General features: G+C 41.5%; 1 protein-coding gene across 1 annotated transcript in view; it reads left to right on the forward strand.

The window, feature by feature from the left end:
• The window catches only part of dnah9 (dynein, axonemal, heavy chain 9), a 550870-nt gene that overhangs the window by 283024 nt on the left and 241177 nt on the right, over positions 1-26669 (forward strand). The window contains exons 47-48 of the mRNA XM_073025877.1: positions 7134-7295; positions 10666-10899. Of these exons, the coding sequence (XP_072881978.1) occupies positions 7134-7295; positions 10666-10899 (396 nt within the window). The remainder of the gene's footprint in view (positions 1-7133; positions 7296-10665; positions 10900-26669) is intronic.

The following is a 26669-nucleotide window of genomic DNA, read 5'->3' on the forward strand; positions in this document are numbered from 1 at the left end:
TCTCCTTTGTAATAGCAACTATTCTGCCTCCCGACGCACTCCCAATTTCTAGTATTCTGCTGGTGTCCTCTACAGTGAAAGCTGATGTGAAATACTTATTAAGTTCATTCAATATTTATTTATTCCCCATATACTCCAGTAATATGATATCCACTTTCACCTCTCTTTTACTCTTTATATCTCTGAAAAAAAGCTTTTGGTGTCTCTTTGATATTATTGGCAAGCTTACTTCATATTACATATTTTTTTCCTTGCTTTTTTAGTTGAGTTCTGTTGGCTTTTTAAAAGCTTCCCAATCCTTTTGCTTCCCATTATTCCAGCTACCCACTAAAGATACTGTTCCTGTCAGAGAGGAAGTTTAGGATCCACTTGCAGATGGAGTTTAGGATCCACTTGCAGATGGGACCTAGCACATTAAATTTGGAGAGGTTCTCTTGCATAAGCTCGGGAATGATGGCATTGAAGCTCAACAGAAATCGACAAAGAGAATCCTAACCTATGTATCAGAGGAGTGAGGTGCTGTATAATGAAATCCAGACCGATGTTAATTGCATCATCTGCAGTTCTGTTGGCTCTGTGGGTGAACTGCAGCAGATCTAGAAAGTTTTGAGTTATGGTTTTGAGCAATGACATGACCAGCCTTTCAAAAGTCTTCATTGTGATTGATGTGAGTGCAACTGGCCTGTAGTCATTGAGTCCAGCGATCTTTGATTTTTTTGGGGGACAGAAATAAATACAGATTTTTTGCAACATGTTAGGAGACTGATTGAAAACATCTGTAGAGGCTGTTGACAGATAGTTAGCACAGTGTTTAAGGACACTGGGTCAGGGCTAGCAGCCTTCTTGATATTTTGCTTCCCAAACAGCTTCCTCACCTACTCTTCCTTGACAACTAAGCATGTGGGGTATTGGTGATGATCTGGCTGAATAGGCATTTGAGGGGGTTCTTTGAAAGGTGATCTGTGAGTCAAATATGAAGTAGAATTTATTTATCAAGTTTGGGAGGAGGGGGTCATTGGCAGTGGATGTCGTCTTTTTGTAGTTGGTAATGGACTGAAAGCCTTTCTAAACTGAAGCACAGTCATCTACAGAAAAAGGGTTTTCCAATATTTGGTAGCTCTGGTTAGGTTCTCGAGCTTGTATGTTGTCTTTTTCAACTCCTCTTTTTGTCCACTCCTGTAGGCCTTGTCCTCCTTATCATGATAGGTGGTGGCATCTGTCGGTCTCGAGAGACCATGGATCTGCACCTGGAGTTTCCAGGGCGCAGGCCTGGGCAGGGTTGTATGGGAGACCGGCAGTTGCCCAAGCTGCAGGCCTTCCCCTCTCCATGCCACCGATGTTGTCCAAGGGAAGGGCACTAGGACACCGGTGACGTCGCAGAGCAATGTGTTGTTAAGTGCCTCGCTCAAGGACACAAACACGCTGCCTCAGCTGAGGCTCGAACCAGTGACCTTCAGGTTACTAGTCTGATGCCTTGCCCACTAGGCCACGTGCCAACAATGATATCGTGATAGAAAGCCTCCTATTGGATGCATAACTGCTTGGTGTGGAAAATATTCTGTACGTGGCCATGAGAAAATGCAGAGTTGTGCACACAACTCAGCACAAAATGGAAAACAGGCACTCCTCCATGGACTCTGCCTGCACTTCTCACTGCATCAGTAAAGCAGCCATAATAATCAAAGATCCCAGCCACCCTGAACATTTTCTCTTCTCCCCTTTCTTCTTTCCCTGTAGCTGTTACACTTTATTCTGCATTGTTATTGGTTTACCTTGTTCTACACTGTTTAATGTATAACGGTACATGCTGTGGATCATAGAACAGTATAGTACAGGTGTTTAGTTCAGAATGTTTTGCCTGCTTTTTAACCTGCTCCCAGATCAATCTAACCCTTCACTGCCACATAGCTCTCCAACCTTATTCCATCCCCATGCCTATCTAAGAGTCTTAAATGTCCTGAATGTATATGTCACTACCACCACCTCTGGCAGTGCATTTTGTTAAGTTGTTACTTTTGTGTAAAAAAAGACTACCTCTGTATTTCCCCCCTCCATAATTTCATCCAATTATTTTAAAATTATGCATATCAGCCATTGCCGTTTTGGAGAAAAAGTACTGGTTGTTGATTCCGTCTATGACTTTTATCATTTTGTACATCTCTATCAACTTGCTTCCCATCCTCATTCACTCCAAGGGAAAAGCCCTAGTCCAGGTAGCATCTTGGTAAATCTCCTCTGAACTCTGTCTAAAGCTTCCACATCCTTCCTATAATGAGGTGACTAGAACTAAACACAATACTCCACGTGTGGTCAACCAGAGTGTTTTAGACCAGCAGCATTACCTCGTGGCTCTTGAACTCAGTCCCCTAACTAATGAAGGCCAGCACATCATATTCCTTCTTAACTACCCTATCAACACGAGTGGTAACTTTGAGGGATCTATGGACATGTATTCCAAGATCTTCTGTTACCCCTCACTGCTAAGAACCCTGCCATTAACCTTGTCGTCAGCCTTCATATTTGACCTTGCAAACTGCACCACTTCAGACTTCTCTGGATTGAACTCCACCTGGCATGTCTCAGCTGAGCATTGCATTCTATCGATGTCTCTTTGTAACCTACTACAACTTTCTACACTGTCCACAACAGCACCAACCTTCAAGTAATCTGCAAGCTTACTAACCCACCTTCCGCTTCCTCAGCTAAGTCATCTATAAGAAACACAGAGAGCCGGGGTCCCAAAATAGTGGAAAATCAGTTGTCAGTGATGCCCAGGCAGAATGTGCTACATCTGCTACCACCCTCTACCTTCTGTGGCCAAGTAAGTTCTTAATCCGTACACCCAGGTTTTCCTGGATCCTATGCCTCCTTACTTTTTGAGTGATCCTATCATGGGGCACCTTGTCAAATACTTTATTGAAATCCATATGTATCACATCTACCACTCTATGTTCATTAGTTTGTTTTGTTATTTTCCCAAAAAAGGCAAGCAGGCTTGTGAAGAACAACCTGCACCTCACAAAGCCACCTAACACTCCTCAATCAAACTATAATTCTCCAAATGGTTGTAAATCCTGTCTCTAAGAATCCTCTGCAGTAGTTTGCCCACCATTGATGTATGACTGACTGGTCTATAATTCCTAAGATTATTCCTATTATCTTTCTTGAACAAAAATAAAATAACACTTGCCACCATCCCTCCAATCGGCTAGTACAATGCCTTTGGCCAGTGTGACCATAAAGATCATCACCAAAGGCACAACAATCTCTTCCCTTGCTTCCTGTAGTATCTTGGAGTGTATCCCATCCAACCTCAGGTACTTATTAATCCTAATGCTTTTTAAATGTTCCAGTACATTCTTTTTTGTGACCTCACCATGTTCCAGCGTATTAGCCTGTTCTGTGCTGACCTCACACCTTTTGTCCGCTATCCCTGATCAGTCTTATCCTCACTCTAGTAATCCGCGTGTTCTTCATATGTGCGTAGAATTCCCTGGGGATTTCTTTAATCCTACGTACTAATGCCTTCTCATGAGCCCTTCTAGCTCTCCTAGGTCCAATCTTAAGCTCCTTCCCAGCTGTCTTAAAATTCTCAAGAGCCCTAGCTTATCCTTGCTTCTTAATCTTTAAGTAAGCATCTTTCTTCCTCTTGATTAGATGTTTCACATCTGTTGTCAACCATTGTCCTTTCATTTTACCATCCCCTCACCTAACTATCCCTTCCCTACCTCCAAAACTATACAGAATGTCATGCAAGTGCTCCCTAAACAACCTCTGCATTTCCCTGAGATCATCCGTTCCCAATTTATGCTCCCAAGTTCCTACCTAATATCATCATAATCCCCCCTCCCTCAATTGAATTCTTTCCTATCCATGTCCAGTGCTATGTTAAAGGACAGGGAGTTACGGTCAGTGACTCTGGAAAGCTCACCCACCTAGAGATCTGTCACCTGACCGGGTTTAAGGTTAATTACTGGAGTATAAGTCACCATATACTACCTTAAGTTCATTACCAAGTATTAGATCCATTATGGGCTCAGCTTGTCTGCATATTCTTCTTTTTACAATGTATATTGATGATTTAGATTATGGATTAAATGGTTTTGTGGCTAAGTTTGCGGATGACACCAAGGTAGGTGGAGGAGCAGGAAGTGTTGAAGAAACGGAAAGGTTGCAGAGAGACTTGGTTGGTTTAGGAGAGTTGGCAAAGAAATGGCCAATGAGATACAATGTTGAGAAATGTACGGTTGTACATTTTGGAAGAAGAAACAATCGGGCAGATTATTATTTAGATGGGGAGAAAATTCAAAAATCGAAAGTGCAAAGGGACTTGGGGGTCCTAGTGCAGGATACCCTAAAGGTTAACCACTAGGTTGGATCGGCAGTAAGGAAAGCGAATGCTATGTTGGCGTTCATTTCAAGAGGAATAGTGTTTCAGAATAAGGAGGTGTTGATGAGGCTCTATGGGGCACTGGTGAGACCCCATTTAGAATACTGTGTGCAGTTTTGGGCCCCCTGTCTTAGAGAGGATGTGCTGATGTTGTAGAGAGTTCAGAGAAGATTCATGAGGATGATTCCAGGAATGCAAGGATTAACATATGAGGAGCATTTGTTGGCTCTTGGATTGTATTCATTAGAGTATAGAAGAATGAGAGGAGATCTCATAGAAAAATTTTGAATATTGAAAGGGTTGGACAGAGTAGATGTGGAAAGGCTGTTTCCCTTGGTGGGTGAGTCCAGGACAAGAGGTCACAGTCTTAGAATTAGAGGGTACCCATTTAAAACAGAGATGAGGAGAATTTTTTTCAGCAGGAGGATCGTGGATTTATGGAATTCATTGCCACATCCAGCTCTGGAGGCCCAATCATTGAAGGTGTTTAAGGAGGAGATTGACAGGTATCTAATTAGTCAGGGTATCAAGGGATATGGGGAAAAGCCAGAAATTGGAACTAGACGGGAGAATAGTTTAGCTCATGGTGGAGTGGCGGAGCAGACTCGATGGGCCGAATGGCCTACTTTTTCTCCTTTGTCTTGTGATCTTGGGATATTGTGTCATAAATTCTTCCTGGACACATCTAACCAAATTTTGTCTTAACTAAACCTTTTGCACTAAGGAGTTGTTAATCAATATTAAGGCTGTCTCGATGGGCCGAATGGCCTACTTCTGCTCCTATATCTTATGGAAATTAAAGTCTTGACGACAACCCTGTTATGTTTGTGCCTTTCCAAAATCTGCTTACCAATCTGCTTCTCGATGTCGCTGTTGCGACTGGGGGTTGGGGGGGGGGGGGGGGTCTCCAGAATACTCCCAGTGGAATGATCACTCACTTGCTGTTTCTGACTTCTACCCAGAATGACTCGGGATCCCTCCGTTTTGCAGCTGGGATACTATTCCTGATTAGGAAAGCCACTTCTCCACCCCATTTACCTCCTGCCTGTCTCTTTTGAAACATCTAAACCCCAGAAATTTCAACTGCCATTCCCGCAGTTGTGGCATCTAAGTCTCTGTAATAGCCATAATATCATAGTTCCATGGACTGATCCATGCTCTAAGTTCATCATTCTTGTTCCTGATATTTCTTGCATTAAAGAGACACATTTCAACCCATCCAACTGGGGGAAAAAATCCAACTTGCATTTATGTCATATATGCATTTATGCCTCCAAAAGCTGTGCCTGCAAGGACTTTGGTCCCTCTCATGTTCACTTGTAAGCGTCCTTTGTGTACAGGTGATTCCTTCCCCAGAAGGGATCCAAATTATCCACAAATCTGAAATCCTGCTCCTTGATGGGCCAAATGGCCTAATTCTGCTCCAATATCTTATGGTCTTCATGATTCTTCAGCCACACATTATTTACATGTGACAATAATAAACCAATTCCAATTCTAATCCGGTTAATCTTAAATCATCGCTTTATTAAAGGATTTACAGACTGCAGCATGAGCTGATATAGATTTTTTTCTGATTATTTGAATCACCAAAAATAACAATGGTACAATATTCACTTTATCAGTGTACAATGATTTTACATGAGAACATTAGAGCAGATCGTGCAATATGGACTCTGCATAGAACAGCTGCCTGTGTGCCTGAACTCATCTAATGGATGTAGTTATGCCTGTTCTCTGATGAAGCCTGAGTGATGGCAAGGATAAAAACACGAAATAATGCTGCCCACTAAGTTCCCTTGAAGGACTTGTCATTGAGCAAAGTCACATACCCAGCTTTGTTAGCTCATTATGTTACAAGTTTCTGAACACTTATAACCATGAGAGTATAACAACCGTTGAAAATTAAGTTGATTAATCTGTTTTATTTAAAAAAACAGCTGGAGCACATAACTAAAATCTTTATATCGTGGCTGAAGATGGCAAGCAGGATGCAGTAAAACTCTCAGTGCACAGTAAGATTGCAACTTCAGAGCTCAACTACACATGCATGGGTGGCCCAGTTACAACCTTCTGAAAGCTTTAATTCCATTTGGAACTGTTGGCACTTGCCATCAAGTTCTGTTATGGGCAATTTGTGCACCTCTATACTTCACACTACAGCACTGATGTTATGAGATGCACATTGAAAAAATGTTTGGTCATGATGAAGTCTTTCCAAATATGATTACAATTAATTATTGGAAAACTAATAAAGCAATTATGTATATATTTTCTATAGATGTTATTTTTAATTGCTTCATTTGAAGTAGAGAATATTGAAGCACATATATTTAGCTGCATGAGAACTTCAAAGATAACAGTGAAGTAAGAGTGTCACCCTAACTGTATCATTTGTGGTTCTGTGATAGTAATGAAATCTATCCACTATCTGACCTGGACAAAGCATCTGAAGACTGTCATCCTTATCCATCAATTAGTCTGCCTATACCATGTGGAACCAAAGATCAAATACCACAGAATTCTTTTTTCTCTGTCCTGCTGAGAAGTTTTGCATCTCTGATCCCAGACCATGCAACCACGAGAATAAAATGAGCAGTGATTCACTTTAAACTTCTGCACTGTCACATCTGTCTACTACTACTCACAAGCCCTGGAAGGGAAGGCTCAGCAAGTTAATGCACAGTACATATCTCGTCCTATTAAATGCCAGCAAAATGATTCCATGTTTATTTTCACACAGGTAGCTTTGTGTTTCTCACCGGTTGGTAACAAACTGCGTGTTCGCAGTAGGAAGTTCCCCGCTGTCGTCAACTGCACTGCAATAGACTGGTTTCACGAGTGGCCCAAGGAAGCTTTGGAATCTGTCAGCCTGCGCTTCCTACAGGAGACCGACAACGTTGATGTGAGATCATTATTAGTTTTGGCACATTTCACAGAACCTGTTGGTGTATTTTGTATGGTTGATGATGCCATGCGAGCTTTACCTTTCCATCAACAGATTAAGTATCCTCGCATTTTTATTAACCCGTATAGATCTGCTCAATTTAGCAATTAGTCATTGGAAACCACAGATCCACTTGTTCTTTTATTACTTGTAAAGATGAATCATTGGATTTTACATCGAAATTAAAATGATGTGTAATATATTCATGGATAAAGTAATGTACTTATGGAAGTAGTGCAACAATCATTTGATCTGTGCACAAAGCATGTAAAAAAGGAATTCGCAGTTTTAATATCTTGCATGGAATCAAGAATTTGTATGATCCAATACGTCTATTGTGTAACTGTACATAGTGCAATAACTGGATATCTGAAGTCTATTAGACAATTCCCATATTTTCTTCTAAAGATTAAATAATATTTTGCTGCACTCATCTTAAAAATGGTTTGACCATTTAAACTAAAATAGGAGAATTGTGTTTCCTGTAGATGATGTTCATATCTTTCTGGCTGAACTGCTTCTTTTAAAACATAGCAATTAAGGAGATTACATGTTTGGACAGCAGTCGGCAAGTGGGATCCACATAGTTGCAGTTAATGCACCCTGAGACAGGCATAAGACATCAAAAGTACATTTAAGTAAAATATTCACATAGAATTTAATAACCACTTATAATACTGTATATGCTTTTGGTTACCACAGTGGAAAAGAAATATTACCCCAATTGAAAAGATGAAAACGAAAGCAAGTAGAATGATTGAAGGGATAGAAGAACTAGATTCTGAGGTGCAATTATATAAATTGGGCTTGTCCTCCCTGGGGAAGAGAGAATTGATTGGTGATGTGTGATCACTGTCATTAGGATTCCAAATTATCTTAATAATACAACTATTTATAGCTATTTTAACTCCACAACAACAAAAACAACGCATGTGTTTTGAGAAAGGTAAGTGCAGGAACATTATTTCAGTGAGATGGTGAGTGATCAAGTAATAGATCAGAGGAGTGCAATTTCTTGATACATTCAAATGTAAATTAGATAAATTATCAGAGAAAGTAACATTTTAGGATGGAATAAATTTGCAGTTTAAAATAAAGCAAGGACATATTCTTTTGGGAAGAAATAGATGATTTTGAATCTGTGCTTCTTAAATCTTTCCACAACCAGTGTTTTTACGTGTCATATCTGGGTCCTGCAGTCTAATTTATAGAAATTGACTGCTATGAACTGACAAGATATTTATTTTAATTTTATAACTGTGGGTGGTGGGGTGGAGGTACATCTCTATCAAAAGAGGTGTAAGGTGCTCCTTCCCTCTGCTAGCTGGCAAGTGTTGCGCCTGCTTAGACCCCCCAATCAGGGTCAGGTGAAGTTACGGGGGAATAGTCGTGTGAGTGTCTGTTGTATATCCCAAGACCTAGTTATTCAATCACTGACGCCAGGCAAACAATCTCTGAAGGGTATTGATGATGTCTGGGGTCACCCGCCTTGCAAAGACTGCCCAGAAGAAGGCAATGATGAACCACTTCTGTCGAAAAATTTGCCAGGAACAATCATGGTCAAAAGACCATGCTTGCCCATGTAATACAACATGGCACATAATGATGATAATTACTATATAAACTGGGCAAAAGGCCAATAAAATACAAACCAGATGTAATCTGGTGTTTTTATATCTGACAATTCCTTTTTTTCTGTGCAACACTTTCCCTGCATGTATTTGTTACAGTCTCAGTCTTGGCTCCATTCAAGTTAGAACTAGCTGGAACTATTTTTAATTTGAGTTGGTCATTAACACAAGTAGAAACATTTTAGCTTTAGCACTACCGTTTTTAATTATAGCCACCAGGTTTTTGCAGTGCAATAAAAATGATGGCCTTGATTGACAAACAAAGTTTTTCATGCCTTGTTCTTTGAAAAATGAACCCTATCTGCATAAAGGAAGGAATTGATATTTCGATTAATGGAAAGTAGGGACAAGCAGGAGTAATGTTACAATCTATTTGAACTCATTTGGGACTACATAAGCATTATCCCTCAGGATAGAGTTCACATATCCCCATGCTTTTAGAATCTGCCACTTCCTTCTTAAACAGATCCTTGATTACAAGGAAATGATCAATGTGCCTTTGCAGATATGTGTATTTGAATAAAGATTGACATTCTTCTGTTGGTAACATTGGTAAATTCAATATTTAAAATAAAAATGGCAATGAAACATCTCTATAATGATTAGATTTTAGAACATCTGCAATGATTTACTTTCTGTAGAAGAGTAGTCTCACTTGATTTACTTTCTCATTTTTTGCATTGAGATAAATGAGTAAAGATACATTGTGGATATTTTGTGGATATATATTACGTGATAAGATATTATAAGGTAATATATATATATAATATATAATTATATTATAAGATATATTGTGGATATCTGGTTATCTAGGGCTTGCTGTACTGTACTGAAATTATGTTCATGTTAACTACAAGCAGATGAAATGTTAAGTTTAAATACTAAGTAGAAAACAAATCCTAATTATTTACCATTTTCTTGGTGGTGCTTGTCCATTGTGTCTGACAATTGAAGGAAACCTGTGTAGGAGAATTTTGAAGTGGAAGCATCAGTGTACTGAGGCAATTTCACTCTCTTGACCTCAGAAGTCCAAATTAATGGTACAAGCAAGCATCGCTAACTTGGTTGGAGTGGATGACCATGACATCTCCTGTGCCTTGTCATGTCGTTTGCTCTCCACGGAGCGTTGCAGTACAGCCTTCCTAGCAGTTGAATCTCACTGTAGATCTCATCGTTCCTGTACACCAGAGCTGACTTCACATGCTGAGATAGACATGTCCCTAACTGACCGGGGGTACGATGCTGCCAGCTACCCTCACCTGGTTTAGCCTGCTTGTCGAAAAGTGGGTACTAGGGTGTGGCCACTTTTGCATGTAAGCATCTACTTGTAGCCACAGGTGCCAGCTGAGTGTCTGGTGGGGTCCAAACGTGAGTGACCTGCCCCAGAATGGATACTACAATCCCTTTCACCTCCTCCCTGAACCTCATACACCGCATCCATATTCTGAACTCTGTTGAAAAAAATCATGTCTCAGACTGTATGGCTGCAATTAGTGCTGTCCTTGATTTAGAAAATGCTGGCAAAAGAAGATGATTTCTGTGAGTCATAGTATATGAGGGTTACGCATGAATGTGTCAATGCCTTGTAGTTTTGTCCTAATTATAATATTTTAGTTAGCAATATAAGCACCTAATTTCTTATCACTAGGAAGCATTTTAACAACACATTTTTCTCATAACTTTTCCTTTCTCTATAGCCTTCAATTAAAGAATCTGTAAGCAAGTTTATGGCATATGTACACACCAGTGTCAATGAAACATCCAAGTCCTATTTAATTAATGAACGACGGTATAATTATACTACACCCAAGTCATTCCTTGAACAAATCAAGCTGTATCAAAACCTGCTAGCGAAGAAGAGTAAAGAGCTTACGGCCAAGATGGAGCGTTTGGAGAATGGACTGCAGAAACTAAACAGCACCTCAGCACAGGTAAAGCACAGCTCTTATACATATTGCTAGCAAAATGGTAAATACCATCTTCCTAAATGGTAAATACACCGTTTCCACTGAAGTACTCTTTTTGCAAACTGTGTGACGGGAATCTTAAAAGCAATCAAATTGGAAGGGTTGCTATTGTGTGGGCACAAGAAGATGGGATGTATATTGTCATTTGTGCAGAAACTTTATTTCTGATACTGGTAGGATGAGATGTACAGTTTTTCCAATTGTCACTATTGCAGCTGTATTTCTGTTTATTTTATACAAAATTATTATTTTTAAATCATCAATTAGATTCAGGGATCTGAACTCTCAGTGAATGCATGCAATAATACTGACCAGAAAGTTAAGACAGAGATATTTTAGCCCAGTCTCTGATTTATGTGTTGCAGATTTATAATTAAGCTAATTTACTCTGAGGATGAAAGTTAAAAGCAGAGCTTTTATGTGACCTTAAAACCTTGCTAAACTTACCAGAATGTGAATCATTTTCCTTTGGCATAAAATGGAGCTTATGTGCTCAGGCTGCCTTTCTAACTCCTTCCACGATTGCAAGTTGAAGCTTGATAGGTGCTCAATATAAGATCTAAAAAGGAGCATCTGCAGGTATTTTTTTCCGGTGGCCCAATGCAATCACAATTTATTAGCCAGGGCAAATAAAAATAAAATGGGGACAAGGGCAGCCATTGTTCAAGTGGCTGTCATGTGAGTGGACCAGTCTTAGAGCGCTGAGGCTTTGGATCATTAGGCTTGGGTGGGGTAAGTTTCTAGTAAGTTTCTTCTTCTTCTTCATTCTTCATCTGCTAGTGGAGTGAAAATGGCTCCAGGGGCTGTGTTGGATTCTTTGTGTGAGATGTGGGAATTCTGGGGACTACCAGCCTCCCAGAAAACCACATCTGCACCAGGTGCACCAAGCTGCAGCTCCTCAGAGAATTTGTTAAGAAACTGGATCTGAAGCCCGATGACCTTCAGCTCAAATGGGAAACCGAGGAGGTAATAGAGAGGAGCTACAGGGAGATAGTCACCCATAAGTTGCAGGAGGCAGGTACCTGGGTGACTGTCAAGAGAAGGAAAAGAAATGGGCAGCCAGACAGGAGTAACCCTGTGTCCATTCCCCTCAATATTAAGAATTCCACTTTAGATACTATTCTGGGTGGGAGTGACCTATTGCCAGAGATGACTGGCTGAGCCTGGCACTGTGGTTCAGAAGGGAAAGGGGAGAAGACGACTGCAGTATTGATAGAGGACTCCATAGTTAGATGAGTAGATACGGGATTCTGTGGACGTGAAAAAGATACCTGGATGGTATGTTGCCTCCCAGGTGCCAGGGTCAGGGATGTCTTAGATAGGGTCCATGGCATTCTAAAGGAGGACAGTGAGTAACCAGCTCTTAGTGTATATTGACACCAATGACATAGGTTGGAAAAAAGGTCTTGAAGAGAGAATTTAGGAAGTTAGGTAGAAAACTGAAAAGCAGGACCTCTAGTGTAGTAATCTTTGGATTGCTGCCTGTACCATGGGTCAGTGAGGGTAAGATTAGAATGATTTGGCAAATGAATGTGTGGCTGCAGATCTTCAGAATCATTTGAATCTCTTCTGGGGAAGGTAGGATTTGTACAAAAGGGATTGGTTACATCTGAACCCGAGGGGGGCAATATCACAGTGGGTAGGTTGCTGGAGTTGTTGGGAAGAATTTAAACTAATTTGACAGTGGGATGAGTAGTGGATTGATGGGGCTAAGAATGGGGCAGTTGTTATGCAACTAGATGCTGTGTGCGGTGAGACTGTCAGGTTGGACAGGCACGTGATGGGGCAAACTTGAAGTCAGTAGAATGAGGTGCAGTGTAACATGGGGATAAAATCAAAAAGGGTGATGAATACAGAACTGAAGGATGCAGTATATGGAATAAGGTAGATAATCTGGTAGCGCAGTTAGAGATTGTCAAGTATGACATTGTGGGCATCACTGAGTTGTGGGTGAAAAAAAATCATAGTTTGGAGCTTAACATCCAAGGATGTCCATTGTATTGAAAGGACAGGCAAAGGGAGTGGGTGGCTCTAATGGTAAAAAATGAGATTAAGTCTTTAATAAGGTGGCATAGGTGCAGAAGATGTAGATTCCTTGTGGATAGAGTTAAGGTAATACAAGTGTAAAAAACCCCTGATGGGAGTTATATACAGGCCTCCAAACAGTAGCCATGTGTGAGCTACAAATTACAATGGAAAATAGAAAAAGCATGTCAAAAGGACAATGCTACAATACTTATGGGGGATTTCAATATGCAGATAGATTGGGAAAATCAGGTTGGTATTGCATCCCAAGAGAGAATTTGTAGAATACCTCTGAAGTGGTTTTTTTCAGCAGCTTATGGTTGAGCCCATCAGGGGAAATGCTATTTTGCTTTGGGTGGTGTGTAATGAACTGCATTTGATGATAAAATCATAAGATCATAAGATAGAGGAGCAGAAGTAGGCCACTCAGACCGAGTCTGCTCCACCATTCAATCACAGGCTGATCCAATTCTTCCCATCATCTCCATTCCCCTGCCTTCACCCCATAACCTTTGATGCCCTGGCTAATCAAGAACTTATCTATCTCTGCCTTAAATACACCCAATGACTTGGCCTCCACAGCCGCTGGTGGCAACAAATTCCACAGATTTACTACCCTCTGACTAAAGTAATTTCTCCACATCTCAGTACTAAATGGATGTTCTTCAATCCTGAAGTTGTGCCCTCTTGTCCTAGAATCCCCTACCATGGGAAATAACTTTGCTCTATCTAAATTGTTCAGTCCTTTCAATATTCAGAATGTTTCTATGAGATCCCCCCACATTCTCCTGAACTCCAGGGAATACATCCCAAGAGCTGCCAGACGTTCGGCATACGGTAGCCCTTTCATTCCAGAAATTATTCTTGTGAATCTTTTCTGAACCCTCTCCAATGTCAGTATATCCTTTCTAAAATAAGGAGCCCAAAACTGCACAAAATACTTATAGAGCCTCAACATCACATCGCTGCTTTTATATTCTGTACCTCTAAAAATGAATGCAAACATTGTATTCACCTTCTGCACAACCAACTCAACCAGGAGGTTAAACTTTAGGGGTTAGAAAGTTTAAGGTAAAGGAATCATTAGGACAGAGTGATGATTATATGATAGAATTCACACTGCAATTTGAGAAGGAGAAACTAATGTTAGATGCATCCGTACTACAGTGGAGTAAAGGGAATTATAGAGGCATGCTAGAGGAGCTGGCCAAAGTTGATTGGAAGGGGACACAGGCAGGGATAATGACAGAACAGCAATAGCTGGAGTTTCTGGAGACATCTGGAAGTTGCAGATTAGCTATATCCCAAAGAAGAAGGCAGGATAACACAACCGTATAAGTTTGCAAATAATATCAAAGCAGATAACAAATGTTTTCTTCAGATTTAAAGAATAAAAGAGACGAGTATATTTTGGACTGCTGGAACATGATACTGGATAGGCAGTAATGGGGGGAAAGGAAATGGTGGAGTTAGAAATGACACTATGGAAGACATTAGCAATATGCTGGAAGTTCAGAAGTGTCAGGGGAGCAGAAGCGAGTACAATTGCTATTACTAGCGAGAAAGTGTTTGGAAAACTGAAAGGCCTGAAGGCAGATGCCACCTGGACCAATGTTCTGAAAGAGGATGCTGAAATGTTTGTGGAGGCATTAGTAACGATCTTTCAAGAACCAGTAGGTTCTGGCATGGTTCCTGAGGACTGGAAAATTGCAAGTGTCACTGCACTGTTCAGGAAGGGAGGGAAGCAGAAGAAAGAAAACTATAGACCAGTTAACCTAAACTCAGTGGTTGGGAAGATGTTGGAGTTGATTGTTAAGGATTAAATCTCAGGGTATTTGGGGATCCAAATTAAAATAGGCCAAAGACTGCATGGTTTCCTGAAGGGAAAACCTTGCAGCAAAAATCTGTTGGAATATTTTGAAGGGATGACTAGCAGGATAGGCAAAGGAGAATTGGTGGATGCTGTGTCCATGGATTTTCAGAAGGCCTTTGACAAGATGCCTCACATGAGGCTGCTTAACAAGAGCCCATGGCATTACAGGAAATTATTCACAGATAGGAGATTGGCTGGTTGGCAAGAGGCAAAGAGTGGGAATAAAAGGATCCTTTTCTGGTTGACTAGTGGTATTCCTCAGGGGTTGGTGTTGGGATCGCTTTTTACATTATATGTCAGTGATTTGGATGATGAAATTGATGGCTTTATGGCCAAGTTAAGGGACAATATGTAGATAGGTGGAGGAGCAAGTGGTGATGATGAAGCAGAGGCTGCAGAAGGTTTTAATCAAATTAGGAGAATAGGCAAAGAAGTGGCAGATAGAGTACAGTGTTGGGTAATATATATTGGGTAATATAATCATGCAGTCTTGTAGAAGGAACAAAAGCATAGACTCTTTTCTAAGCAGGCAGAAAATTCAAAAAGCTAAGGTACAAAGTGACATGTGAGTCCTCACACATCTGCCCTCACCCCATCCACCTGCCACCCCACTCGGGATAGAGTTCCCCTTGTCTTTACCTACCACCCCACCAACCTCCAGATCTAATGTATAATTCTCCGTAACTTCTGCCACCTCCAACGGGATCCCACTACCAAACACATTTTTCCCTCCCCCCCTCTTTCTGCTTTTCGCAGGGATTGCTCCCTACGCGACTCCCTTGTCCACTCGTCCCCCCCCATCCCTTCCCACTGATCTCCCTCCTGGCACTTATCCTTGTAAACGGAGCAAGTGCTACACCTGCCCTTACACTTCCTCCCTCACCACCATTCAGGGCCCCAGACAGTCCTTCCAGGTGAGGCAACACTTCACCTGTGAGTTGGCTGGTGTGGTATACTGCGTCCGGTGCTCTCGGTGTGGCCTTTTATATATTGGTGAGACCCGACGCAGACTGGGAGACCATTTTGCTGAACACCGACGCTCGGTCCGCCAGAAAAAGCAGTATCTCCCAGTGGCCACACATTTTAATTCCACGTCCTATTCCCATTCTGTTATGTCTATCCATGGCCTCCTCTACTGTCAAAATGAATCCAAACTCAGGTTGGAGGAACAACACCTTATATACCGGTTGGGTAGCCTCCAACCTGATGGCATGAACATTGACTTCTCTAACTTCCGTTAATGCCCCTCCTCCCCTTCTTACCCCATCCCTGACATATTTAGTTGTTTGCCTGTTCTCCATCTCCCTCTGGTGCTCCCCCCCCCACTTTCTCCTGATGCCTCCCGTCCCATGATCCTTTCCCTTCTCCAGCTCTGTATCACTTTGGCCAATCACCTTTCCAGCTCTTAGCTTCATCCCACCCCTCCGGTCTTCTCCTATCATTTTGCATTTCCCCCTCCCCCCACTACTTTCAAATCTCTTACTATCTTTCCTTTTGGTTAGTTCTGAATACACCTAGGGTCTCGGCCCGAAACGTCGACAGCGCTTCTCCCTATAGATGCTGCCTGGCCTGCTGTGTTCCACCAGCATTTTGTGTGTGTTGTTATGTGAGTCCTCATGCAGGATTCCCTAAAGATTAATTTGCAGGTTGAGTTGGCAGTGAGAAAGGCAAATGCAATGATAGCATTATTTCATGATGATTGGAATATAAAAGCAAAAATGAAATGTGGGGATTTAATAGGCACTGATGAGATCTCACTTGCAATATTGTGAGCAGTTTTGGAACCTGGTTGTGTTTTGGAATCTGGATGTGCTGACATTAGAGATGGTTCAGAGGAGGTGCACAGGAATGATTCTGGGAATGAAGGGTTATCATATGAGGCGTGTTTGATAACTCTGGACCTGTACTCACTGGAATTTAGAAGAATGACAGGGAATCTCATTGAAACCTAATGAATGTTGAAAAGCCTAAATAGAGTTGATGTGGACAGGATGTTTCCTATAGTTGGAGAGTCTAGGAGAAAAGGGCATAGCCTCAGAATAGAGAGACTTCCATTTATAATGGAGTTGAGGAAGAATTTCTTTAGCCGTAAGATGGTGAATCTGTGGAACTCATTGCCACAGGAGGCTGTAGAAGCCATGTCATTGAGTGTACTTAAGGCAGAAGTGGACAGGTTGTTGATGAGTGAGGATGTGAAAGGTTACGGGCAGAAGGCAGGAGAATAGGGTAGAGAGGGAAAATGGATCAGCCATGATGAAATTGCAGAGCAGATTTGATGGGCTAAATGGCCTAAGTCTGTTCCTTTCTCTGATGGTCTTATGGTTCTAGTGTGTGGAGCAGTTGTTTAGCTTACTGCTTGGGGAGAGTAACAGTTTTTGAGTCTGGTGGTCTTAGTGAGGCTACTTCATAGCTTCCTTCCTGATGGGAGTGGGACAAGTAGTCCATGAGCAGGTTGGGTGGAATCCTTTATGATGTTGCTGGCTCTTTCCTGGCACCTTTTTGTATATATATGCCCTTGATGTTGAACAGTCTATGCTGGTGATGCATTGGGTAGTTTTGACTGGCCGTTGTAGAGACAGTTTTAGCTCATTGTTTGACTTGTGCTCGATACCTTGCTGAGATGGTCTATGATCTAAGTGAGTGATGGTAGGGTGATTGGAACTGCCATTGCTTGCATATTGTGTATTGGATTGTGGTGGGAATAGAGGAGCAGCAACACATTAGACTGGATTGGAATAGGGGATGAATGAACCATGGGGAGGTGTTCATGACCAGCATTTTCAGTGGGAAGTATATTGAGGAGTAGGGTCGAGATCACGTGGGAGTGTGGGTGATTTGAGTTGGGAACAGCCCCTCTCCCCTCATGCCAGTGTGTTGCAGCTTCACAATGCCCTAAAATGAGTGTTCCAGAAAGAATTGCCTCAGTTAATGCATCCTGGCACATACATTGTGCCAAGGATGCAAGGGTGATTTATTCCAGCTAGTTCTTCTTAATTGCAAAAATAAAAATGAGCAATCCTAGAAATGATTGCTGTCATGTTTCATTCAGTCATGGGAAGATATGCTCTTCAGTTACATAACACTGAAATTCAGTGTTTATCGTCATTTGCACAACTATCTGTAGGCACAGGTGCAATTGAAAATTTTCTTGCTATGTGTCATCACTGACACATGCCATCAAGTAAGCAGCATTCACAAGAAAAACATAAATTCTACACAATTTTCGCAAGAAAGAACACAATTAGATCAAAAATGCAGGGTGGTCAAAGCAGTTGTGGTATTGCTAAACTGCGGTGATTAAGGTTGCTCCAGTTGGTTCAGTCATCAAGTGATTGAATCGGAACAGCTGTTCTTGAATCTGGTAGTTTGAAATGTATCTCCTGCCTGAAGATGACTGGGAGAAGATGGCATGGCCTGGAACAAAATTTTGTTAAGTAATTGCATAGTGTTCCTCATTCAGGGATAACGTACTGAGATCAAAACTTTTCTTAAGGGAGGAATTTAAAGCATGTTCAATTTATTTTAAGAGCATGCCCTTAATTTATTTTTGATTTGAATTTTAATTTTTTTCAGTAAGACAGTTGTTTTTGAGTGCATAGAGCACTAAATTTCTCAGAATACATTGCATACATAATACAATAATATATTCCCACTCAAACCAAGTAATTAACAACTTCATCATCGCTTGTCACTTCCTTGCCTGCTGAGGTTGATGGAATTTTGCAGATTCACTTTGTGATCTGCATTTGTTTTTATAAGATCTGCCTGCAGGGTGAATGATCTGTGACACTAGTACATCAGATTTCAAGACGTGACTTTCTATATGGTTCATTGTGGTTGTTCCACATTGACAGTGTATGTGTGTGAATGTATCTGACCCAAAATATCATGTTCTTTTTGGGAGTTATCTTCTGATGCAAAAATATGTCCCTTGATCCCAGATGATGCTGTAGAATATTACTTTTGCCACTAGGTTAAAGTACATGCTGTTAATGAGATTTTTTTAAAAATCACAATGCAAGCCTGAATATTTTGTGCTTGTGCATCTTCAGTGCTGGTTTGTTATCTTCAAATTATTTTAAAGAGCTAATGCTAATAAAATAGACACCAAGACACAAAGTGAGGTTTTGTAAGATTTAAGATTAAAAAAGCACAGTAGGATATATTATCCATTTTCTTCCTTTCCTGCCAGATTCCATCATCTGCAGCCCCTTTTTTAGCCTCCTCCCATCACCTCCCAGCCTCTGTCACTATTTCTACACTATCCTCTTCCATTGGCCTGTTAGCCCTCTTCGCCTGGATCCACATCACTTGCTAGCTCATATAGTCATAGAGTCGTGGAGCACCACAGCACAGAAACAGATTCTTCGGCCCATTTAATCTCTGCAGACCTGGTTTTCTGCCTAGTCCCATCTATCGTACCTCCATACCCCTCTCATAGATACACCTAGGCAAATTTCCCTTAAGTGCTACAATTGAATTTATGTCCATCACTTCTACTGGCATTTCATTCCATACTCACAGCACCTTCTGAGTGGAGTAATTCCCCCTCAAGTTTCCCTTAGATATTTAACCTTTAACTTTAAGCTATATCTGTCATTATAGTCTCACCCAACCTCAGGGAAAAAAAGTCTGTCTGCATTCCCCCTATCTTTATCCCTCATAATTTTGTACGTATACCTCTATAAAATTTCCCCCATTCTCCTTCACTCCACGTAATAATGCCATAAACTATTCAACCTATCCCTCTAAATGCACACAATACTCTGAATTTGGCCTCATCAACACTTTAGACCACAAGATATAGGAGCCAAATTAGGCCATTTGGCCCATTGAGTCTGCTCAGCCATTTCATCATGGCTGATCCAATTTTCCTCCCACCCCAATCTCCTGCCTTCTCTATATATCCCTTTGGGCCCTGATTGACCAAGAATCTATCAACCTCTGCCTTAAATATACATAACAGACTTGGCCTCCACAGCTGCCTGTGGCACTTTACACAATTCAACATAACATCCTAATTCCTGTACTCAATAATTTGATTTATGAAAGCCAATGTGCCAAAAATTCTGTTTACTAACCTATGTGCCTGTGATGACAATTTCAAGGAATTGCTCTTCACTGTGCAAGTCTTACCCTGGTTTGTCCTCTCAAAATGCAACACGTCTCACTTGTTGTTTTGGTATTTAGTGCAATGTCAATGCACAGGGACCCAGAGGTTTTTCTGGCATTCAATATTTGTGCTAATTTTTAAATTCTTTGATAGTGTTTCAAAGTGTCTAGTCAGGGATTTCAGTCAAATAAAGCTCCGCGAATACAATGCTGCTAAGCTATTAGACAAATTTACTTTTAATCCACTGGCAATTACGATGCTCAATGGTATCAGAATTCTACAGACACCAGACCCAATGACAGTGGCCTAGCCTAGGCGGCTCAGCAGAAGAAGCAGCAAATGCAGTCGTTACAAGAGGAAGCTGAAATACGGCAAGAGAGCCGGGGCACTAGCTAGGCTGAGAGCTGAACCGACTAGGCCGGCAGTACCACCACTTTTCCTGGCCAGTGCACGCACACTGGATAATAAAATGGACTGAGAATGAACACACTGAAAGAGATGAAAAACTGCTGCGTTCTGTTTTTCACTGAAATGTAGCTAAACAACAACATGCCTGACTCCTGTTCCAACCCAACAGGATGACTCTGCTCCGTGCAGACAGAAACTCCCTGTCGTCGAAATCCAAAGAAGGTGGGATCTGTGTGTAGATTTACAAGGTTGGTGCGCCAACTCACTCTTCTGGGTCAATTGAACATCTTACAATTAAATGCCGACCACACTTCTTGTTCAGAGAGTTTATTGTTTTGTTTGTCGCTGCTCCCCCAAGTGCGAATCCCAAGGACCCACTTTAAGAACTTTACAGTATCATCAGCTCTCTACAAAACAAGCATCTGGATGGTCTCTTCATAACCATAGGAGACTTTAATCATGTTAATCTGCAGGGCATTTTACCCTAATTCCACCAACATGTTACCATGGCCACTAGGAGATCAACAGACTGGACCATGTTTATACAAGTAGACATGGTACTTATAAAGTCATCCCATACCATTATGTTTGCTTCTCTGACCACATCTCAATAACATTAATCTCAGCATACTGAGCACTACTGAAAATAGAGAAAGAAGCCTAGAGGGCTATCATTAATGAGGCAACCTCTTTGCTCCAGGACCGTTTTAAATGGACTAACTGACAGATGTCCGAGTAATATGCCTCTTCTATCACCAGCTACATCAGTAAGCGTGCAGACGACGTTGATACAACAAGTTATGTCTCGGCCCTGCCAAAAGAATTGGCTGAACGCTGAGATGAACTCCCTACTAAAAGTCTGTGATGCTGCCTTCAAGTCTGGTGACAGAACAGCTCTCAGAGTGGCCAGGAGAAACTTATTCATAGGCATCAAGAGAGCAAAGACTGTTTGCACACAAAAGATTCAGGAATACTTGTCCAATAATGATCCCTGGTGTATGTGGCTGGGCCTCAAGAGCATTACTGACCATGCAAGGAAAGACAATGTTGATTGTACCAGTGGCACCTCCTTCCCTGATACTCTAAACAATTTTTATGCATGTAACACAATGCCGGCCATGAAAGTTACTCCCCTCCCAGGTGAGTGACCACTGTCTGTAACAGCAGCAGAAATGAGACAGACTCTGCAGAGATGTTAACACCTGTAAGGCAGCCAGGCCAGACGATATCCCAGGCGAAGTACTCTGGGAGTCTTCATGGACATCTTCAACACTTCACTTGTCCAGACTGCTTTCCCCACATGCTTCAAATCAGCCACCATCATCCCTGTACCAAAGAACTCTACACCTTCAGAACTAAATGGGCACCTCCTGATGACACTGATGCCAATCACCATGAAGTGCTTTGAATGGCTGATAATGGCACATATCAAAAACTCTATTCCTGCCACATTAGCCACTCAGCAATATGCTTACCGATAGAACCACTACGACAGATGCCATAGCTTCTGTTATGTATCTGGCCCTGAGACATCTAGAAAACAAGGCCAGAATGCTGTTTCTGGATTTAATTTCAGCATTCAACGCCATTGTCCCACAGACCTCGGTGAACAAATTCCTGCTCCTCAGTCTAAATAAACCACTGTGCAACTGGATTTAGGATTTCCTAACCAACAAACCACAGATATGTGGATGCCCCACTGATCCTACCTCCTCCTCATCCTCAGCACAGGTGCCTCCCAGGGCTGTGTGCTGAGCCCACTGCTGTGCACTCTGCTCACACACATCTGTATGGCCATAAACCTGAGTAATCACATTGTCAAGTTCACCGATAACACGACAGTGATTGGAGGCTCATCACCAACAACAAGGAGGTGGCCTACAGAGAGGAGGTGGGAGAGTTCAAGGCCTAGTGCCAGACAAATAACCTCTTCATCAATGTCAACTAGGCAAAGGAAATAGATATTGACTTCCAAAGAACTTTTACCACTCACATCCCTCTTTACATTAGCAGCATAGCAGTGAAAAACTGCTGATGGTTTCAAATGCCTGGGCGTACAAATCTTGCACAACCTTTCATGGTCCCAGAACACATTATGAGCAATCAGGAAAGCTCACCAATGCCTCTACTTTCTATGGAGGCTGAAGAGAGATGGACTGTGCATATTTATACTTGCATTATTCTACAGTAGAGAGCATCCTAACAGGCCACACCTGTGCTTGGTACAGAAACTGTGCTGTGGCAGACAGGAAGGCTATACCACAGGTAGTGAAAACTGTCCAGTACTTCACTAGCACCAGTCTACTTTCTGTCAAGGACATGTATATAGAAAAGGGCCAGTAATATCATGAAGGATCCCACTTACCCTGCTCATGGACTGTTTGTCCCACTCCCATCAGGGAAGAGGCTATGAGGCATCCATGCCAGGACCATCAGACCCAAAACACTTACTTTCCCCAAGTAGTAAGGCTGGTCAACACTTCCAGCCACCAACCCACATGATCCATACTCCCTCTTTATCATTTTCTGTCAGTCACCTCATGTACAGATCCAACTGTGCCGAGTATTAATTTATGGACATACAATCAATCTATGTCTATAAATGATCTTATGTATTTATATTTATTATGTTTTTATTATTATTATTGTTGTTGTTGTGTTCTTTATCTTATTGTGTTTTGCTTTTGTGCTGCATCGGAGCCAGAGTAACAATTATTTTGTTCTGCTTTACACTTGTGCACTGGAAATGACAGTAAACAATCTTGCATTGTTATTCTTGTTCTTGTCTGTCATTTTTCAGCCCATTTTCCCAGCCTTTCCAGATCACTTTGATTTGATCCACCACACCCCTCATCTTGGTGTCACCCATGGGTTTGCTGACCCAGTTTACCACATCATTATCTAAACCATTAATATAGGTGTTGAACAATAGTACAGCATCGATCCCTGTGGCACACCACTAATCACAGGCCACCAATCAGAGAGACAACTATCTACTACAAAGCTTCAGTTACTCCCCCCTAAGCCAACATTCAATTCAAATGACTGCTTGATCCTCTTGCTTTACTCTTCCCCTCACTTCTTTATACTGGTTATCTCCCTGCTACTCTTTAGCACTTCTGAAGGATCTAAAGCCTTCTGACGGATCTGTCCATTTTGCTCCAAAAATTTACTTGACTGATGTGCTCCTCCAGTATCTTGTTTGTTACTCCAGATTCCAGCATTTGCACCCACTGGTGTCAACAGTAATTTCAAAAGTAAGAGGATGACAATTCTTTCCTCTGCTGGGATTGTTGAACAACCTTAGTTCAAAGTATTGTTATTCTGTGCAATAGATCACTTGCCACTTTCACTATATTTGTTCTTGCCACCTGTTCCACAGTACTTTTTCTAAAATCATTTTTCCCTCACTGTCTTATCTTCACAATCATAAGGTAATGCTCCTGAGTTTACACATGTTTATATTATGTTTTTTCTAGAAACCTATCTCAGTGGCTTACATTTTATATATATATATATATATATATAAAAACAATTGCAAGTAATTCCATACCAATCTGACCCAATGCTTGAAACCATCATTCTAACTTCTGAAAGCTATTCAAAAGTAAATCATGGAAAACTTATTATTTGTTTTGTTGTAAAAATAAAATCAGTAATTTAACAAATATTAAGATATTTTGGCAAAAGGGCTATAATTTGCTGCCGTTCTTTTGGGACTCCTTACAGACTGCCTTGCTACCTAGAATTTCAGTTTGTGAAGCAAAACATGGCAGGAATCTAGTCATTTTTATTACTCAACTTACACAATTACATTTCCACCATCTTCACCTCTTTTAAGTATTGATTTCAGCAGTTGGAACAAGATACTGATAGCTTTTGTTTACGCCATTTGAACTGCTATTCATTCTATCATAATATTGGGAGGATAGTAAAAGCTTCTTTAGGTATGTGAATAGCAAAAAAAATAGTTAAGACCAAAATTGGGCCATTGAAGACAGAAACAGGTGAATTTATTATGGGGAACAAGGAAATGGCAGATGAGTTGAACAGGTACTTTGGATCTGTCTTCACTAGGGAAGACACAAACAATCTCCCAGATGTAATAGTGGCCAAAGGAACTAGGGTAAAGGATGAACTGAAGGAAATTTATATTAGGCAAGAAACGGTGTTGGATAGACTGTTGAGTCTGAAGGCCGATAAGTCCCTGGGACCTGATGGTCTACATCCCATCAGGACTTAAAGAGGTGGCTCTAGAAATCGTGGACGCATTGGTAATCATTTTCCAATGTTCTATAGATTCAGGAACAGTTCCTGCTGATTGGAGGGTGGCTAATGTTGTCCCACTTTTCAAGAAAGGAGGGAGAGAGAAAACAGGGAATTATAGACCAGATAGCCTGAAGTCAGTGGTGGAACAGATGCTGGAGTCAATTATAAAAGAGGAAATTACGACACATTTGGATAGCAGTAGAAGGATCAGTCCGAGTCAGCATGGATTTATGAAGGGAAAATCTTGCTTGACTAATCTTCTGGAGTTTTTTGAGGATGTAACTATGAAAATGGACAAGGGAGAGCCAGTGGATATAGTGTACCTGGACTTCCAGAAAGCTTTTGATAAATTCCCACATAGGAGATTAGTGGGCAAAATGAGGGCACATGGTATTGGGGGCAGAGTACTGACATGGATTGAAAATTGGCTGGCTGACAGGAAACAAAGAGTAGTGATTAACAGGTCCCTTTCGGAATGGCAGGCTGTGCCCAGTGGGGTACCGCAAGGTTCGGTGCTGGGACCGCAGCTGTTTACAATATGCATTAATGATTTAGATGAAGGGATTAAAAGTAACATTAGCAAATTTGCTGATGACACAAAGCTGGGTGGCAGTGTGAAATGTCAGGAGGATGTTATGAGAATGCAGGGTGACTTGGACAGGTTGGGTGAGTGGGCAAATGTATGGCAGATGCAGTTTAATGTGGATAAATGTGAGGTTATCCACTTTGGTGGCAAGAACAGGAAGGCAGATTACTATCTAAATGGAGTCAAGTTAGGAAAAGGGGAAGTGCAACGAGATCTAGGTGTTCTTGTACATCAGTCAATGAAAGCAAGCATGCAGGTACTGCAGGCAGTGAAGAAAGCTAATGGCATGCTGGCTTTTATAACAAGAGGAATTGAGTATAGGAGTAAAGAGGTCCTTCTGCAGCTGTACAGGGCCCTGGTGAGACCCCACCTGGAGTATTGTGTGCAGTTTTGGTCTCCAAATTTGAGGAAGGACATTCTTGCTATTGAGGGAGTGCAGCGTAGGTTCACAAGGTTAATTCCCGGAATGGCGGGACTGTCATATGTTGAAAGATTGGAGCGACTGGGCTTGTATACACTGGAATTTAGAAGGATGAGAGGGGATCTGATTGAAACATATAAGATTATTAAGGGATTGGACACACTGGAGGCAGGAAGCATGTTCCCGCTGATGGGCGAGTCCAGAACTAGAGGCCACAGTTTAAGAATAAGGGGTAGGCCATTTAGAACAGAGATGCGGAAAAACTTTTTCACCCAGAGAGTGGTGGATATGTGGAATGCTCTGCCCCAGAAGGCAGTGGAGGCCAAGTCTCTGGATGCATTCAAGAGAGAGTTAGATAGAGCTCTTATAGATAGCGGGGTCAAGGGATATGGGGAGAGGGCAGGAACGGGGTACTGATTGTGTATGATCAGCCATGATCACAGTGAATGGCGGTGCTGGCTAGAAGGGCCGAATGGCCTACTCCTGCACCTACTGTCTATTGGGTAAATATACCTAAGCACGTTTACAAAGAGCATTGCCCAGGAAAACATTGTCCAGCAGCAAGGACCCCACCTTCCAGACCATGCTCTCTTGTTGTTGCTGCCATTGGGAAGGAGGTTCAGGAGCCTTAGGTCCTACTCCATCAGGATCAGGAACAGTTATTACCCTTTAACCATTGGGCTCCTGAACCAGTGTGGATAAATTAATTCACCTCAATTCTGAACAAATTCCACAACTTATGAACTCACTTTCAAGGAATCTACTTTGTGTGTGTGTGTGTGTGTGTGTGTGTGTGTGTGTGTGTGTGTGTGTGTGTGTGTGTGTGTGTGTGTGTGTGTGTGTGTGTGTGTGTGTGTGTGTGTGTGTGTGTGTGTGTGTGTGTGAGTTTGTCTTCTTGTGGACTTTGGTTGTTCGTCAGTTTGTATTTCTCTGGTCTACTGTAATTACCTGCAAGAAAATGAATCTAAAGTTAGTACTGTATATGGTGACACATATTGTGCATACTTCAGTAATATATTTACTTTGAACTTTGAAAATA

Source organism: Hemitrygon akajei, chromosome 22 (genome assembly GCF_048418815.1).
Source record: "Hemitrygon akajei chromosome 22, sHemAka1.3, whole genome shotgun sequence".
NCBI classification, from domain to species: Eukaryota; Metazoa; Chordata; class Chondrichthyes; order Myliobatiformes; family Dasyatidae; genus Hemitrygon; species Hemitrygon akajei.